Source organism: Panthera uncia, chromosome E3 (assembly GCF_023721935.1).
Source record: "Panthera uncia isolate 11264 chromosome E3, Puncia_PCG_1.0, whole genome shotgun sequence".
Lineage (NCBI taxonomy): Eukaryota > Metazoa > Chordata > Mammalia > Carnivora > Felidae > Panthera > Panthera uncia.
The window spans coordinates 10,945,356-10,963,623 of NC_064815.1; the positions used below are offsets into that span (position 1 = coordinate 10,945,356).

General features: G+C 42.5%; 1 protein-coding gene across 1 annotated transcript in view; it reads right to left on the reverse strand.

Annotated features, from left to right (window-relative positions):
* DNAH3 (dynein axonemal heavy chain 3) overlaps positions 1-18,268 on the reverse strand; it is a 163,717-nt gene that overhangs the window by 85,976 nt on the left and 59,473 nt on the right. The window contains exons 24-34 of the mRNA XM_049639145.1: positions 16,882-17,083; positions 15,629-15,721; positions 13,947-14,057; positions 10,670-10,784; positions 7,257-7,455; positions 5,659-5,767; positions 5,320-5,433; positions 4,389-4,565; positions 2,281-2,372; positions 967-1,186; positions 37-171 (exon numbers count right to left, since the gene is read on the reverse strand). Of these exons, the coding sequence (XP_049495102.1) occupies positions 37-171; positions 967-1,186; positions 2,281-2,372; positions 4,389-4,565; positions 5,320-5,433; positions 5,659-5,767; positions 7,257-7,455; positions 10,670-10,784; positions 13,947-14,057; positions 15,629-15,721; positions 16,882-17,083 (1,567 nt within the window). The remainder of the gene's footprint in view (positions 1-36; positions 172-966; positions 1,187-2,280; positions 2,373-4,388; positions 4,566-5,319; positions 5,434-5,658; positions 5,768-7,256; positions 7,456-10,669; positions 10,785-13,946; positions 14,058-15,628; positions 15,722-16,881; positions 17,084-18,268) is intronic.

Below are 18,268 nucleotides of genomic sequence, written 5' to 3' on the forward strand. Positions count from 1 at the left end.
AACACGTGCATTCTCATATAGATACAGGGAACCAACCTGGATAATTTTCCCAATAAACCAAGGTACCGGCTGGAGTTTCATCTTTTTGATGTTCTCATTCAGCACTTCCATAAAAACTTCATAGTCTGGCTTTGGAAGAACAACTCCAGGAAACAAATCTGATATAATTCCCTGTTAACAAGAATTCGAGAGAAGATGGAAAGGGTGAATTGTCAGGGGGTATGACCTCGACACTTTCTGAAAATGAGATTCACAGACAGCAGAAGTCTTTGTAAAATTCCAAACCTCATTTTTCTATGCCAAAACTCATCCACAATTGCAAATTCCAACACAATCTGTAAAATATGATTTCCCTCCCAAATAATTTAAAAAGCCCTCAAATATTTAATAAGTCTGTATTATCTTCTAGTTATTGTACTAGGAATGAATTAGATAGTCATAATTTCTGTCTCTATGGAGCTCACAGCCTGATAAGGAAGAGAGGAATTAGAATAATTACAAAGGAAAACTACATTTGGTTAAAAAAAAAAAAAAACCTACCCCAAACCAATGGCAGATATTATTCTATCAGTGAAATCATTTTTATTAAAATCAGGAACTAGGGGAGCCTGGGTGGCTCAGACAGTTGGGCATCCAACTTGGGCTAAGGTCATGATCTCACGGTTCATGAGTTTGAGCCCCATGTCGGACTCTGGGCTGCCAGCTCTGAGCCTGGAACCTGCTTGGGATTCTGTGTCTTCCTCACTCTCTAACCCTCCCACCCCTTCACAAAAATAAATAATAAAAACATTTAAAAAATTTTAAACCAGGAACTAGACAGGGATAGTGCTATCACATTATCTAACTTTTGGGGGAGGGTATCTGGTGGTGGGAGTGCTGGCTGGAGATGGAGAGGGTGTCAGAGAAATAGTTCATCTTCAGAAACTGAGTCCCAGCACTTGGCCAAGGTCCCAAAGCACTGCATACCTGAAACAGAGGGACATCTTGAGCCAAGAACTTGGCCAGGTTGACATCCAGCAAGGCCCGGAGCAACAGGACACTCTCATCCTCTTCGGGATACTTGAGCTTCAGGTTGCCAGCAGCAGTGAGCACAGACTTGACCGCGCGCATGCCATAGTCATAGTGATGCTGTGAGGACAGCTGCTCCGAGCACAGACGGTAGGTTGCGACAATTTTCTGGGCGAGACTGGGAGGGCAGAGACATGTCTGCAGACCGCCAGAGAGGAACAGCTCCTGCTCATCAGACATTCCCAACATCCCTGTATCCTGTCCCTTCAGGAACCAGACCTATTCATGGACTTGATGGAGAAGCCCCATCATCTGAAGTCCTTTTAACAGTTACCAGGATGAGCTAAGGAAGAGTTCTCTTTCAAAGTTTGGAGGAAAAAGAGTAAGCATACACACATGTGTATACAACCTACTATACAAGAAATTGTATGGGTATATACTTTTATGTGTATATGTGAATATATGAGCACACACACATGCACAAACACACATTTTGGAAGAAACATCAAACTATCAACAATATTAACCCCTGGAGAATGGAACTCAGGGTCACTGAGAAGAAACTTGCTTTTTTCACTTCTATAACCGAACAATTTTTTCCCATATCCACTAAAGTCAATAAACGGGGGAGCCTGGGTGGCTCAGTCAGTTAAGTGCCTGACTTCGGCTCAGGTCACGATCTCACAGTTCGTGGGTTCGAGCCCCGCATTGGCCTCTGTGCTGACAGCTCAGAGCCTGGAGTCTTCTTCAGATACTGTGTCTCCCTCCCTCTCTGCCCCTTCCCTGCTCACACTCTGCATCTCTCTCTCTTTCAAAAATAAAATAAACATTAAAAAACATTTAAAGTCAATAAATGTTATGCTGTTGACAATGTTAATTCTAAATCATATTAAAAATTTCCTCTTTAATCTTGGAATAATTTCATGTTTTAAAGTCTTGCCTTAAGCTGTGTGTGTGTGTGTGTGTGTGTGTGTGTGTGTGTGTGTGTGAGTGTGTGTGTACACAGGGTTAGGATAAAGAGAAGATGAGTGGCCGATTTCTTTAGCAGGAGTCCACGTATATATAAAGAGAGAGGAGGCTCTTTCTTGGGAATTTGGACCATTTCCTGGTCAGGACCAAAGCCAGGGCTAAGTTGCTGTCACATCAACAAGGGAGCCAAAGTCCATTTCTTGTTTCTTTTTTTCTTCCAATGGGCAACCTAACTTGAATCCACCACACAAAAGGCACTCTTTCAGGACCTTTAGAACCTACTGGAAAGCCGATATCACATACCTTCTGGAGTCCAGAAACCCCATGGAATAGAGGGAAATTTCCCCAATGAGGGCATAATCTGGCACCATCATGGCAACTGTCCGGAATAAGGCCTAGAAAACAAATGGCCAGAAAAGAAAAGAAAAGAAAAGGCCACTGAGAACCTGAACACATACAGTAAACTCTGGGAGAAGGTGTATTTACAGATACAAAGAGAAGCAGGAAAGTCATTCACACCATTCCAGTGAAATCAAGGAAAGAAAAGCAGGAGGACAAATCAATGCCAAGAGACCGTCTTTGTTGGGCAGATCCACTGCCCAGCTAACCTCCCCACTGGCCCTGTCTATGTACATGTTGCCACAATGGGTCCCTCAGTGGTTACGTGGAAGGCCTTAGGTGCTGGTATTCTAATAACACCTCATTTCCCTATGCCAAATGAGTACCATTCAACTATCAGACCTTTCCTTTGTTCATTAAGGACAGAGGAAGTCATTTAGGAATTCAGGACCAATATATATCTGAAGAATCTTGAAGTCAGACAGATACTGATCTGAGTACTTGTACTGCTGTCTATTGGCTGTGGGCAAGTAATTTCCCTCTAGTTATTTCACCTCAAAATGGGCCAACAACTGTATTGTTCTCATGAGAACAAATGATATCATATAAGTGAAGTGCTTAGAACAGTGTGTGGCACATAAGTGAGTGTTCAATAAGCATCAGCTATTGTTATTACCTTAGATCTTACAGAAGTCCAAACAGTCAGTTACAGGTAGAGCCAGGACTAGAACCCAGGCTTTCTGACACCACCCCCTGGTGATTTCTGCTATACCACACTATCTCACGAAAGCTGCTTATACAGACTTGACAGGGTTGCTTGCTGGGAGAGGTGTGGCAGGGGGTGGGGGGGATTACAACCGTTGGGTGGTAAAAATGAGAAATGTGGGTCCAAATTGCACTTTGGTGCTCATTGGCCTATCCTGGCCTAGACGGGAGGAGTCATTACTAAGGATCTCCCTGACTCTTTTCCATTTGGGGGGCAGTAAGAAGAAGTATCTGAATAAGATCGCAGAGCACTAATCAGACGCGTTTCTGGCACATGAAGTACTCATATGGGTTTGGCTGGGTCTCTCTTGTGTCTTCCACTCTTGTGTCTTGTGAATTCCATTCATGGAATTAATAACGTAGAAGAAAATCCATAAAGAAGCAGGCCTAGAAGTCTCTCTCTGGCCCCTCTTTTCATGCAGTTGGGGTGCTAGGGTCTCCTCGTACAGGAGAGCCAGCCGTTTTGTACTTTGGGTTTTTTCCTTCCATCAGAGCACAATCTACAGTCTATTCCCTTGAAGACGGCCTGGTTGACTTTCCCTTCAGAGGCACCTTCCTTCTCTACTAGCAGCAGGACCAGTAGCTGTTACCATGGCTGCAACTCAGGCCAGCTCAGCAGTAGGCACTGGGGACATACATACTTCCTTGTCCTCTCTGCAGCTGGTTGGAACAGCCTGTTTTGATATGGACACCACTTCAGCTTAAGCAGGCTGGTAATGAAGAGGACCTCCATGTGGTTCTGCCTAGGTTTCCCAGAGTTCTCTGTGACTACCTTTGATGCTGTCTTATGAGATGTTTTTGTTTGGCCTACAGTGATTTTTTTTTTTTTTTTTTTTTTTTTTTTTGCATTTAGCCAGGATCACAACAATCAGATTACATGTAAAAATCCAAATGTCTGGCTTTTCCTGAAAAATGAGAAGATGTGACAATTCCTGCTTGGCAACAGTAGGCTGGCGGCTAAGTAAGGGCTGCTCCCTCTAGAGGGGGCATTTGTCAGAGTCCCTACCAAGCCCAGCTGGTTCCTCTCATCGACCTCCTGTACACAACAGAAATAGTGACTCTTGTTCTAGTGTTCATTGTCTTCTAATTGCCATTGTTCATTATGGATATATGCCCCTCCCCCACGAGACATGGTTGGGGCAACAGTTAGGTTTTGGGGACTAACTTACTACCATTGTTGCTCCACTATTAATTCTCACAGCTGAAAAATGTCACCCATTATTTGCCTTCTCTGTGAGATCGTCTGTTACCTCCAGAGGTTTCTACACCATAAAATACACGCAGAATTTATACATGCTCACGTTTACCTTGAGGTTATCTGGCAGCTCAGCCCTGCCAGCATATCCAGGGTTCATGGTGATGAAGACAGCGCAGGTTGGGTTCAGAAGGAGCTCGGTGCCTTCAAAGATGAATGTCTTTAGCTTCCGGACAATGGCTTGTTGAATGCTGAGAATCTGCTGAGCCACCACAGATAGCACTTCTACCTGGAGTGAGAATAGTGGGCAGATGTGAGCTCTTGCTCTGACAGCCACCACCCAACTCTGCCAGAGTCTCCTTCACTTAGCAATGAAAAAACCCAATCACCTAAAAACCAGAACTTCACCTTCAAAATTACAAGAATGATTTAGGGTTTTGGTAAAGAAAAAGAAAATTGATATGTGTGTATGTGTGTGTATGTGTGTGTATGTATGTGTTACTAGTTTCCATAGTATTTTATCTCTGTTCCAGCACCTAGCATAATGCTTGACCCATAGTATGTACTCAGTGTTTATTGGTTCCCATTGCATGTTTACATTTCCTGACCTAAATTCCCTACCCAAACAGAATTAATCACCCCCTCTCTTTTGTGATGCCTCTTTTGTACCACTACCATAGACTTCTATCATATTCTATGTGCTTCACTTACTTTTTATTTCCCTTTGCTAAATTCTAACACTCAGAGGGCAAAATCATTTCTTACTTATCTTTGTGTCATGAACAATTGCGGAGTATCTGACATATACTAGCTACTCAATAAATTTTTGAATGAGGGAGCGAAGGAATGAATATACTGAGGATCCATATGTATATAAAATATGCACTTTGTCTCCTTGGGACTGTTTTTGTTTAGTTCATTGAGTACTTACTCTGTGCAACAGTCTTAGAGGAGACATAAGGCACTGTCACTGAGCAGCTAAGAGCCCAGAAAAAGGCCCCTGCATATCCAATCCCTGCTCTGTAGTCCCATTGCAGCATTACCTCAATTCTGTTGAACTCATCAAAGCAGGCCCATGCTCCGGCCTGGGCCAGTCCCTTGAAGAACTTCCCCATGGCTTTGTAATCCAGACCATCTGAGCAGTTGAAGACCACACACTAGAGAAGGAGAATGTGGGCACCATTAGGGGTGGGTTCCCTCATATTTGAATTACCTGCACCATAAAACACAGGTGTGGCTCTTCTCTTCCTATTCCACTGTAGGAGCTGGGGCCCAACTCTGCCTCTCTCACCCTTAACCATCTTGAACTTAATGCCCACTCCCCTGATAGGAGTCTAGACAGGGATGACAAGAGAGGGTGAGAACAGACAGCATCTCCCTACCTGCTTGGCCAAAGCTTTGGCCAGATCTTTTGTGGTTTCTGTCTTTCCTGTACCAGCTGGTCCCTCCGGAGCTCCCCCAAGGTTCAGCTTCAAAGCCCCCATCAGTGTCCTAAGGGAAGAAAATAAGAATTCGGTGCCCAAGTCCTAAGACACAGGGAAGAAAGAGACTTTTGCTTTATTTTGTTTTGACTCCTACAAATAGCTTTAAATTTTTTCCCTGATTATATGACCAGGATATCATCATTGTAAAAAATTCTGCTTTACTCAGTACTTTAATCTTAGAGCCTGGTGCATGGGTGGCACCCATAAACACTTGTTTTAATGAATGATTGAATGGATAAATGAATACATACATAAATGAATCAAATAAAGGTAAAAAATCTTCATAAACTCCACACATGAAAGATCACCAGTTCTAATGGAGTGGTAAAAATAAATCTATTTCTCCCACTGGATTATGAACTCTTGACTTCGGGACCTGTATTTGATTCAGTTTGATACAGTAGGGGCAAAATAAATATTAGAAATTAATGACGTGTTAAGTGTGGCGCTACAGTCCATTGTATGGGCCTCTATAGTTTCAGTTAACACACCATCTTATAATCATCTATCTCTCTCCCCTGACCCCATTAGATTGAGGGTTTCTTGAGGTCATGCATGGGGCACAGGAGACTTTAAGAAATGACTAGTGAATAATGAAACGAATGAAGAACAAAAATCACAGAACACAGAAAACAGGTGTTTGAGGACTTTCAAAGGACAAAATACTCAGGAATTGTCTTTTTAATTAAAAAAATTCCACTTTAATGAATATACAAAATCAAAGAAAATCTAAACATCACAAAGTTGACACATTCACAAAGTTCACATTTCTAGTGTTATGAATACCAAGGAAAGTGGAAAAGCACTTTGCTGAGCACAGAATGACTACGTCTCTCCGTCAGACTGGCTGGCTGAGCTTGGAGACTCCTTGCCTGAGTCCTTCACCTGGCCCCTTTTGATTCTTTCGTCTATGGGATCTCCAGGCACCATCTTGATTCCTGCCACTGGAGAGCTTTCTACTTAAATACTGTGGCATTTTTTAAAAAAAGTTCATTTATTTTGAGAGAGAGAGAGAGAGAGAGAGAGCGAGCACAAGCAGGGGAGGGGCAGAGAGAGAGAGAAAGAGAGAGAGAGAGAGAGAGAGAACCCCAAGCAGGCTCTGCATTGTCAGTGCAGAGTCCGATATAGGGCTCCACCCCATGAACTCTGAGATCATGATCTGAGCTGAAATCAAGAGTCGACGCTCAACTGACTGAGTCACCCAGGCACCCCAGTACTGGGGCATTTTTAAGGACAGGCATCAACATTCTGCTTGTTGGTTTGGCCACATTAATTTGCATTAGGATTCCTACTGGGTTCTCATTTCTGGCCTAAGGGCTAATTTCCACGCCTGTTGTGGGACCATGATAATTAAGGACAAAATTCTACAATCTGAGTATCTGAAATGTAGAGGGTAAAGGTTACAAACTCAAGATGCTCCACACCTTCTTCCCCAGAAGGTTTTCCTTCTGGCATTCTATTCACCCTTCAGGTCTTGGGGGAGGCCCAGAGGTTACCTGTAGCAGCGGTCGGTGAGGGGTGTAATCACCAGCCGGGGGGAGTTCCCCAAGTACTCATAGCCATATAAGATTTCTGTGGTGATCATCTGCACCTGTACATCCTTTGAATCCCAGTAGTAACGCAGCTGGGAGATCCACTGGAAATCATTTAGATCACAAATATTATCCTCAGATAACTTGGCCACCACGTCGCGAGCTATTGGAACAGATGCAGATGTGGAAAGACACAAATGCAGAGCCATCAGCATACTCATATGTTCAGAGACTGCTCAGGATGTCAGGACATTATCCAGGCCACCCTTCACTATCCAAACAGTTTCAGGCTCAACTAGCTTCCCTGCCCACTCCTAACCTACAGGCAGCAATATCTTTCAGAAGCTGGACTTTGCTTCTCCCAAGAAGCCTGGCAGAGAACATGTTACATTGTCTTCTCTCAGACAGTACAGCAGAGGCATTAAAAGTGTGTACTCTGAAGTCAGACTGCCTGGATCCAAATTCCGGTTCTGCCATTAACTAGCTACGTGACTTTGAGCAGGTTACTCAACCTCTCTCTTGAGTTGCATAATCTGTAAAATGGGGATAACATAGTACCCACCTTCTAGGGTTATTAGAAGGTTATTAGGAGGATTAACTGTATATACAGTTTACCTTTGAACAACGTAGGGGTTGGGGTGCCTAATCACTGTAGAGTCAAAAATTTGCTTATAACTTTCAACTCCCTTCGAACCTAATTACTAATAGTCTACTCTTAGACTGGAAACCTTACAGATAACAAGTGGCCAATTAACACATATTTTGCAAGTTATATGTATCATATACTGTATTCTCACAATAAAGTAAGCTAGAGAAAATATTATGAAAGTCATGAAGAGACAATACATTTACAGTACTGTATTGTACTTATTGAAAAAATTTGCTTCTACGTGGACCTGTGCAGTTCAAACCCAGGTTGGTCACAGGCCAACTGTATACACAGACATGTATATACACACATACGTACACAAACATGTGTACATATATAAATATATATCCACATATATATGCAGATACAGATAGATGAAAGAAAGAAAAAAGGAAAGATTATATAAATACTAGCTATTGTTATTGTTCCTAAATTCTGGGGGGACTGACCCAGAGAGATTTGCAATATGTAGTTACCCCAAATGCTGTCAAATCCCCAATATGGTCCTTTTGACCCTGTTCCAGGCTTCTAGGATATCCTAGGAGAATACAGTCAGCTTGGCCTGATGCAGTTGGCAAGGGAAGGGGTCCCCAGAACCCATGGTTACATATAGTCTTTCCATCTCGGGGCCTGAGAAAACAGATGGGAGATATACTTCTGGGTGTCCTTCTTTCTCTCATAGGATTATGAGCCTAATTTAATTTTCTCACAGTTATGGGAGCCCTGAAGTTGAAGAATAAATAAAGGTTTATGAGAATCATTAGTTATTTTTTATGGAATGCTTGGATGAGAGCTATTGAGATCTCATAACTAGGACAGTAGCCTGAATTTAGTATCTCAGAAACATAACTTTGCAAAGGGATGCTTCTGTTAGTCTACTGCCCCTCTGTGAAGAGAAGTCTTCTTCATGACAGTAAAATCCAAAACCCTCCGGAGAAGAGTCCTTGAAGATTACACCAATAGCTCTTTCGTCCTTCCTGAGGAATGTAATTCCCCTCCAGGTTCTTCAGAGAAACCACAGAGTAGTAGCAGGAATAGGGGTCTCCATGAGGGATCCAAGAGGAAGATGACTCTCAAGGGACTGAGTATGGGGAATGCCTGCATGATGCAGCATGTGTGTGTGTGTGTGCGCGCGCGCACGTGTGCGTGCCTGAGTGTGTATGTGCAAATGTGTGAACACAACCATTCTGGGGAACCCTGGGTGGTAACCACACATGCACTTCTTACTCCTACTAGATGAAGTTCACATTCTCCCTTCTCTCTCCCTGATTTCATGCTTGTCTATCCAAGCAAAATTAGATAGAAATGAGCATCAATCTTAAGGAGAACAAGATGCCACAAAATGCCAGGAGGCAGCTGGGTGTATGAACAAGAGAGACACTGTTTCCAGGCAACCAGCTAGTCCAGCCCTAGTTTCCTTGGTGGTGATGGAGTGAGGGTGAGGGGGTGGTTTGTTTTATATAAGGGCCCCAGTTCTTCCTCCTCCTCCTCTCCTTTTTTTTTTAAAAATTTATTTTTTATTTTTTTAAATTTACATCCAAATTAGTTAGTATATAATGCAACAATGATTTCAGGAGTAGATTCCTTAGTGCCCCTTACCCATTTAGCCCATCCCCCCTCCTACAACCCCTCCCGTAACCCTCAGTTTGTTCTCCATATTTATGAGTCTCTTCTGTTTCGTCCCCCTCCCTGTTTTTATATTATTTTTGTTTCCCTTCCCTTATGTTCATCCGTTTTGTCTCTTAAAGTCCTCATATGAGTGAAGTCATATGATTTTTGTCTTTCTCTGACTAATTTCACTTAGCATAATACCCTCCAGTTCCATCCACATAGTTGCAAATGGCAAGATTTCATTCTTTTTGATTGCCAAGTAATACTCCATTGTGCATATATATACCACATCTTCTTTAACCATTCATCCGTCGATGGACATTTGGGCTCTTTCCATACTTTGGCTATTGTTGATAGTGCTGCTATAAACATGGGGATGCATGTGTCCCTTTGAAACAGCACACCTGTATCCCATGGATAAATGCCTAGTAATGCAATTGCTGGGTTGTAGGGTAGTTCTTAGTTTTTTGAGGAACCTCCACACTGTTTTCCAGAGTGGCTGCACCAGCTTGCATTCCCATTTTTTTTTAAAGGAATTGCCGGAAGGCATTATGTCTCACCCGTTCTCTCCCTGCATACACTGCCCATTTCCAGTCTCTTGGGTTTGGAATCAGACAAAGAATTACCATTAAATCAATGACATCAAATTACAAAACAGCTTCTGCTACTTAGTAGCTGTATTCCTCTCTGGTGAGTTATTTAACCCTCTAAGCCTCAGGTTCTTAATTTGTTAAGTGTGTATAAAAACAAGATAATGTATGTCAAGCACTGACCACAAAGCCTCGTACCTGGTGGGTATTCAAAAATATTAGCTATGGTCAGCCTCAAGAAAATGTTCCAAGTTGGTGAATCTTAGAAATGGCTTTGGCCATCATGGTCTCAGTGAGAGGGCCCTGCTTAGGGGTTCCCTGGAAATAAGGGTGGGGATGGGAGAGAAAAGGAGGTGGAGATTCACAGAAGCCTTGACTTCTTACTCCCTCACCTTACTTACAGTTAGAGAAGCCTCTCCCCAACAGGAAAGGAGACCCTGAATCACTCCATCCAGGAGAATGGAGAGCAGCAAGCCTGGTTGCTATTCCTAGACAGTCAGAAATGCTAGAGAAGCCTCCTTGCTCACCGTGGACATCGATGACCGTGAGGGCCCCGAGGGTGAGTCGAGCCCCACTGCTTAGCTTCCCTCGAACCAGCTGGACAATCTGTGCGATCTGATTGTTGCTCTTTTTCAGAAAATCCTGGCAGGGGCACAGGAGGGGACATCTGGTTAAACTGGATTCTTCTCTGTAATCCCCTCTTGGGGAATGGCACCATCCACCAGCCCATGGCCCAAGCCATCCCTCCAGCAACCTTTCCCTCACTCTCTTCATTAACCTCAAGACAAATTTCAAATGTATTATGCTAACTGAAAGAAGTCAAATTGGAAAGGCCAGATATCTTGATTTTATTGTTATGATACTGTGGAAAAGACAAAATACAGGAGCAGGCAACAGCTTGGTAGTTGCCAGAGGTGTGGAACAGGGGAAGGGATTGCTACAAAGGGAGTGAGGGAACTTTGGGGGGCATGCAACTGTTCTATATCTTGATTGTGATGGTGGTTACATGAATGTATGTATGTGTTGAAACTCAGAACTGTACACTAAAAAGGGTGAATTTTACTGTATATAAATTATGCAGTAAATCAGAATTTTAAAAAATGGAAACTTTTTCAGATTAAAGGAGACACAGGAGATGTGAAAAGTAAATGTATGTAAACCATGATCCTGGAACAGATTAGATAAGAATGTATCTTGCATCAATGTTGGTTTCCTGATTTGGATAATTATAATCATATTGTGGCTATTTAAGATGTTAATTTTGGGTGAAACAGGATATGAGAACTCTTTGCATTATTTTTGCAACATTATTTGTGAGTCTGACATTACTTCAAAATAAAGAGTTAAAAAATACAAATACATTTTAAAGAGGAAAAAAAGTGAGACCACCTTAGGTTCATAGCTCACCTTCCCCACTTCCTAGCTATGCAGTTCTGGGCAAAATAGAGTAACCTGCTGAGTCTTAGTCTCCTGTTCTGCCAAGTCTAGATAATTTCAGCTATCTCTTGGAGCTGTTTTGAAGATTAAATGAAATGGCGAAGCACTTGGCACAGTGTGAATAAAGCATCCAGTAAATACTGATGGTTTTTATTATTATTAATAAGGTACCTGACACATAGCCAAAAAAAAAAAAAAAAAAAGCCTTTTCAATGCCTCCCCATTGCCCTTGCTGTGAGTCTGGAAAACTCTTGGTGATGCATCTTTTTTTTTTTTTTTTTTTTTTTAAGATTTTATTTTTAAGTAATCTCTACACCCAGTGTGGGGCTCAAACTCACAACCCCAAGATCAAGAGTCCCATGCTCTGCCAACTGAGCCAGTCAGGCACCCCTCCCCACATCTTTCTTAACCACACTCATTCCACAGCTATTCTGGACCAAAGTGCCTTCAGTTGCTGGAATGCACCACATTTTTCATCTTCAGACTTTTGCACATTGTGGTTTCTCTCTCTCTCTCTCTCTCGAACACTCTTTCTCCTGTTTTTTGCTTGGCTAATCCCTGCTTATATTTTAGGTCTCCTCTTAGGCACCATTTTCCTGGGAAATCATCTCTAATCCTAACCTCTCTCTTCTCTCCTTCCTTTCCATGCTTCTTGAATCCCTAAGCTTTCTTTATCACACTCCTACTGAAGAGACTTTTTATCTCCCCCACTAGACTGTAAATTCATGAGGACAGGGACCATGTCGCTCTGATTCACTTCTAATTCCCTTTGCCTAGTAGCATCATTTCAGCACAGGGCAGATGTAAAGCAAATATTTATTAAAGGAATACTGGATGGATGGATGCATGGATGGTGATTCTGTACCAACATTTGCTCCCTTTAAGACACTGAGCCACATCATTCAACACACAGGTACTCTATGGCACTGATGTGTGATGGGAAGCAGGCTCTCCTTTTACAGGTAGGAAAACTGGGGCACAGAAATGCAGTCACAAAAATCATAATTTTTTAGTGCTTCAAAAGTGTGAAATGAAATACATGAAAGCAGTCGGCAAGTGTAAAGTATATTTGTAGGAATTATCAACATGGAATCTGTAGAAATTTGAATGCTGGTTAAATACTAATGTTCTAATTTTAAGGTATAAAACAAAGTATAATAAACTAAAATATTTTCTTGTCTGCAGCCAGTCATCTACAGGGGGAATAACAGAAGGTCTAATGGAATAAACATGGGAAAGTATGTTTATGGTAAAAAGGTTGGGAATGGAGTTACAATTCATTTGTTCAGCAAATATTTAGCACCTACTATGTGCTCAGCACTGCAGTAACCCCTGAAGATATAATAGCAAGCAAAACAGACATAGCCTCTGCCCTGTGGGATTCATAGCCTGGTCTGTAGCAGTGACTCATTTGCTAGTATTTCATTTAACTCTCCCACAGAAGAGTATGATGTTGTACTACAATGTGGTGCACTGTGGTGCATTGTAGAGGCAAGGAGACCAAGACTTAGATTAAATAACTTGCCCATGGTCACACAGCTAACAAGGGAAAGTACAAGATATGAACCCAAGTCCATCCAGATCTTTTTTTTTTTTTTAATTTTTATTTAGAGAGAGAGAGAAAGAGAGAGAAAATGTATATACATATGGTGGGGGCGGGGGTGGGGGTGGGTGGGGAAGGACAGAGAGAGAGAGAATCCCAAGCAGGCTCTGTGCTCTCAGCGCAGAGTCCAACATGGGGCTCAAAGCCATGAACCATGACCTCAGCCGAAATTAAGAGTTGGACGCTTAACCGACTAACCCACCCAGGCACCCCCCCAAGTCCATCCAGGTCTTGAACTCTCAAGCATTGGCCTCCACGGAAGGAGTTAACTGGAAATATGCATGTCTGGATCTGAGGACAAGGAGGACTTCAACATTCTTGGTCTTAAAAGAAAGCTGAATGAAGAGTTGTAGGTGGGTTTGTGTTGAACTGCAGGTGGCAAGAAGTGGTAATGGTAAAGGAGGAGGGGAAAACAGGACCAGGTGGTATTTGGGCCCAGGAAGAAGATAAGAGGTCTCTGTTGATAGAAATTTTGCCAAGCTCACCCCTGGAAGTGAAGACTGATAAAAATTTAGTATATTACAGCCTAGTATTTCTACCTGGGAAGGATCATGAGAGGTGTTACACTAGAGAACTCCAGGACAGCCTCAATTCCAAATCCATCCCACCATCCCCATGAAAACCCTGGCTTTCCCAATGTCAGAGTTGGATGCTATGATTTTTTCTTGTTGTTGTTCAGAAAATAGGGCTATTTTAAGTATATGTCATTCAAATCTTAATCGAGCTTGAATCTCCTCTACAAGCTTCATGACAGGCTCACTTACCGGTAGGGTCTTTTCGATCAGGGCTTGGGACACCTCCTTGGTCCAAAAGATGGAAGAGACACAGATAACCACCTGGCCAGGCCACTGCAAGACCCACTGATTACGAGGGACCTGGAAAGGTGTGTGTGGGGGCAGGTGGCAGGGTCAGTTCATCTTGTGTGACTTAAATCAGTGTCTGAAAAACATCCCCCACCACCTTACCCCCTCAAGAAATACAAAATCCTCCTCCACCCTCAGAAGCTACTAGGCTTGACATCTCTGGGATTACTGATTTATGTCTTCCTCACTGAATTTTTTTTTTTTTTAATTTTTTTTTCCCAACGTTTTTTATTTATTTTTGGGACAGAGAGAGACAGAGCATGAACGGGGGAGGGGCAGAGAGAGAGGGAGACACAGAATCGGAAACAGGCTCCAGGCTCCGAGCCATCAGCCCAGAGCCTGACGCAGGGCTCGAACTCACGGACCGCGAGATCGTGACCTGGCTGAAGTCGGACGCTTAACCGACTGCGCCACCCAGGCGCCCCTTCCTCACTGAATTTTATGAAAAAGAAAAAAAAATCATCAGCAAGCTCAACTCGTTTTTTTTTTTTCTTAAGTTCCCAATCCAAGAATTTTACAGTTATAATCAAGGTGCTGTTTAGTGAGTTTTCATACCCATTCTTTTTGATGTCTATATAATATTGTAGTGCTGTGCCAGGTTCCTTAGCCATGCCCAGCAACTCCTCAAACTTGTTTTTAAACTATAGATTTTACAAACTAAGACCAGAGGGCTGAATCTGGCCTTGCTTCTGTTTCTGAACATAAAGTTTTATTGTAACACAGCCATACCCATTGTTTACCTATCATCCAAGGCTGTTTTTTTGTGGCCCACAAAGCTGAAGACACTATAAAAACATTTACATTGCAGAAAATGTTTGCTGACTCTTGCTATATATATATATACACACGCAATTGCATGAAATATTTCATACTGGTAGCCATTTTTCCTTAATTTTTTAATTTAAAATAAATTGCAGGACAAAGGATAGGCCTTTCATTTACAATGTACTACTACCAAGAGGGACAGCAGGGTCAGTACCCTGTACTTTAGTGGGAAGGTATTAACTGAATATTCTTTTGTTTGATGGAAAGGGTCATGGGGGTGGGGCCCTGAAAAGTAAGGCAAAAAAGGCACCCAAATCAAGGAGCACAAAGACCTGATCTGCCTACACTTAGCCTTGCTAGGAGCTGGCTGAAGAGTGATTGCCACCAGCTCTTTTTCTTTTGGCTTTCTTCGGTCATACCTTCTTTCCCTAAAATTTTGGGAGTTTAATGAGTTGTACTGTTTAGGGCTTGTGTAATGGAACCTAAAAGCCTGGAAGGGAAAATGCTTAATTGGAAGGGGCTCTAAAAAAACCTCCTACCATCAATTCATTTCACAGAAAGGACTTGGCAGGGAGCAGCCAGAGGGTTAAAGCTAACCATGTTGTCTTGTCCCAGCTGCTTCTATTTCATCGGAAATATGTACATCACCCCAAGATTCACAGGGAAAGAAGAGAGGGCACAGAGGGGTCAGGTGTTACCCAACAGGATTAGCGTGGGTTTTGGTAGAATACAGAGGGGTGGTTATAACTGATCCATTTAACCCAGAGTTGTGGTTGCTGTACCAACACCCTGGCATGTATATCCCAATTCTCATTTACCTGGACATACGCTTCGATCCCAAGTCTAATAACTTCCTGCATACTGGCAAGCATCATCTGCTCCACCTGCTGGAGCCACTTTTCCACCATGCCCTGTGGGGCAAGACAAAAAAGGAGCAAGCTAGCCAAGCCCAGAGGGACACATCATGGGCAGAACCCAAGCTCTCTCTGGACCAAGGCTGGAGGGAGGCCAAAGGTCTGACACCCCTTCAAGCCAATATTCTCTAATTATATGTTTTATATTTATTTACTTATTTATATTTTTTCATTCTAGGAAGTATGTGTCACGTAAAAGGGGAAATGGGGGATTCTTGACACACATTTCACGTAATTTTCTGAAACAGACAACTTCTCAGGAAGCAAATGACACATTTATGTTTCAGTTCATAAAATAATTGCTCATTTCTAATGAGCAGTTCTAATTCTTGCCTTATTCCAGTGGTTCCCAAACTTTGTCGTGCATTGGAATGATTTGGAGATTCTTAAAAAATATGGATACCTGACTTCCACTCCCAGCTGTTTCAATTTGTTATGGGATGCAACCTGGGCATTTGAATTTTATTTAAAGCTCTACAGGTAATTCAAATATGCATCAAATTATTCAGTTTTAGAATTTCAGGTAACTTCAGGCACCTGTGAGCTAGCTGGTGTCTATTTGGTAACGTGATTCCTGGTTATTACAACTTATATGCGTGGCTGGCAAAAATGGTTAACAAAGCAAAGCCAAGAGTGCTTGTCTACTTCTAGTTGATGGTGCCATCATGTTCAGCAGAAGAGGGAGTAATTTCCATCTTACTCATTATATAAGGACACTTGTATCAAAACCTGAGTAAAATGGCATTGATTCCATAATGTTTTATTGACCTTTAAAAACACCTGCCCCAGAAAGCTGTCTGACTAGATCACTTTTAATCGGGGTTTGATCATGGAGATCTGAACAGCATCGGCTGTTGGGTCTGATGCCTGTTATTGCCTCCACATGAAGTTTGGTTGAAATCCTTCCATAAATTTAGTGTGTCACTTGGATTGCAGTAAAACCCTCATCTTAGAGATGGGCAAATGGAGACTCAGAAAGATTAAGCAATTTCCCAAAGTCGCCTAGTCCTTAAGCTGTGGAACTCAGGTATTCCACACCCTGGCAGTACTCGGCAGGAACTCGAGTCCAAGTGCTTAACCTATCAATATGCTCACTGCTTCTCTCTGTATTGCTCTGTTATGGAGAAAAGAATGAAAATGAGTAAGAGGAGAGTTACTTTGGCTTGAGCTGGGTAGATTTTCTGTTTGAATGGAATGGTTTCTTTTTCTGAGCTTATCATGCCTACAATCTCCAGGCTGTCTGTAAATTCTAGCTTGGCAATTCCTTCGAAGCACTTCTTCAAGTGTGGCTGCACGCGGAGGGGGTCCTTGGTCTCTGACAAGATCTCCAGCAGCTCATCGTTTGACAGGAAGAAGAACCTATTTTAAAGCAAAAGAAGATGGCAACTGGAATCTCTTTTGAGAACCTCTTTTCCCAAGAAGGTGATACTCCCCAACAAATAGATGACACCCGTGAACACCAGATATATTCTAGAGTCTTCTGTAAAGCATAGAGGGTGGAGACAGTTTTGACTCAGAGCAAGACAAAGGATGAAAGCTGGTATATGTGAGTTTAATATGGCTTGGGGGCAGGGTGCCACCTTTTGGAGGAAACTTGGATACAGCAATGGTTCTCAACTTTGCACTCTAGAATCACCTGTGGAGCTTAAAAAAACCTCCAATGCTAAGGTTCCACTGCCTTGAGAGTCTAATACAAGTGACTTGGGTTAGGTCTAGGGATCTATAGTTTTAAAATCCAAGGTGATTCTAATATACAATCAGTACAGAACCATTATTAGAAGGAGAGAGAAGACTTCCTTGTCTTTCCTTATCTCCAGGTATGACAGAAAATGTTACCAGTGTGAAATAAGAAGTACATTATTGACCTATCTGATGTGGAGAACAAAGGCAAAAGGAAATGTAGATAAAATTAGATTTCCTTACAACTTGCAGTCCATTGCCAAATAGTTAAGACAGGCAGAGTATGACATTCCTCCAGGAACTCACAACTGTCTTAATGTTAATACTTTTCTAGAGGCAAAGGCAACCTTCACTTGACAATAGCCAGACCTCCAGGATCCTGTTAAGTCTTCTTTAACATATGAAAATCCTTTTGGAAACTTCATTTGTCTCTACTCACCTCCCCTCTCCCAGCTCCAAAGTATATAATCAATTGCTCCTCCCAATTCCAGTGCAGCTCTCTCTGCCCATGGGTCCTGTCCCTGTGCTTGCTTGCTTGCTTGCTTTCTTGCTTTCTTTCTTTCTTTCTTTCTTTCTTTCTCTTAGAGGGAGTGAGTGGGGGAGGGGAGGGAAAAGGGAGAGGTGGGGAAAGGGAGAGGGAGGGAGGGAGGGAGGGAGGGAGGGAGGGAGAGAGAGAGAGAGAGAGAGAGCAGGCTCCACACTCAGTGCAAAGGCCAATGTAGAGCTCCATCCCATGACCCTGGGATTATGACCTGAGCTGAAATCAAGAACCAGACACTCAACCCACTGAGCCACCCAGGGGCTCCTCCATGCTTTAATAAAACCACATTTTTTGCACTTGAAACATCTCAAAAATTCTTTCTT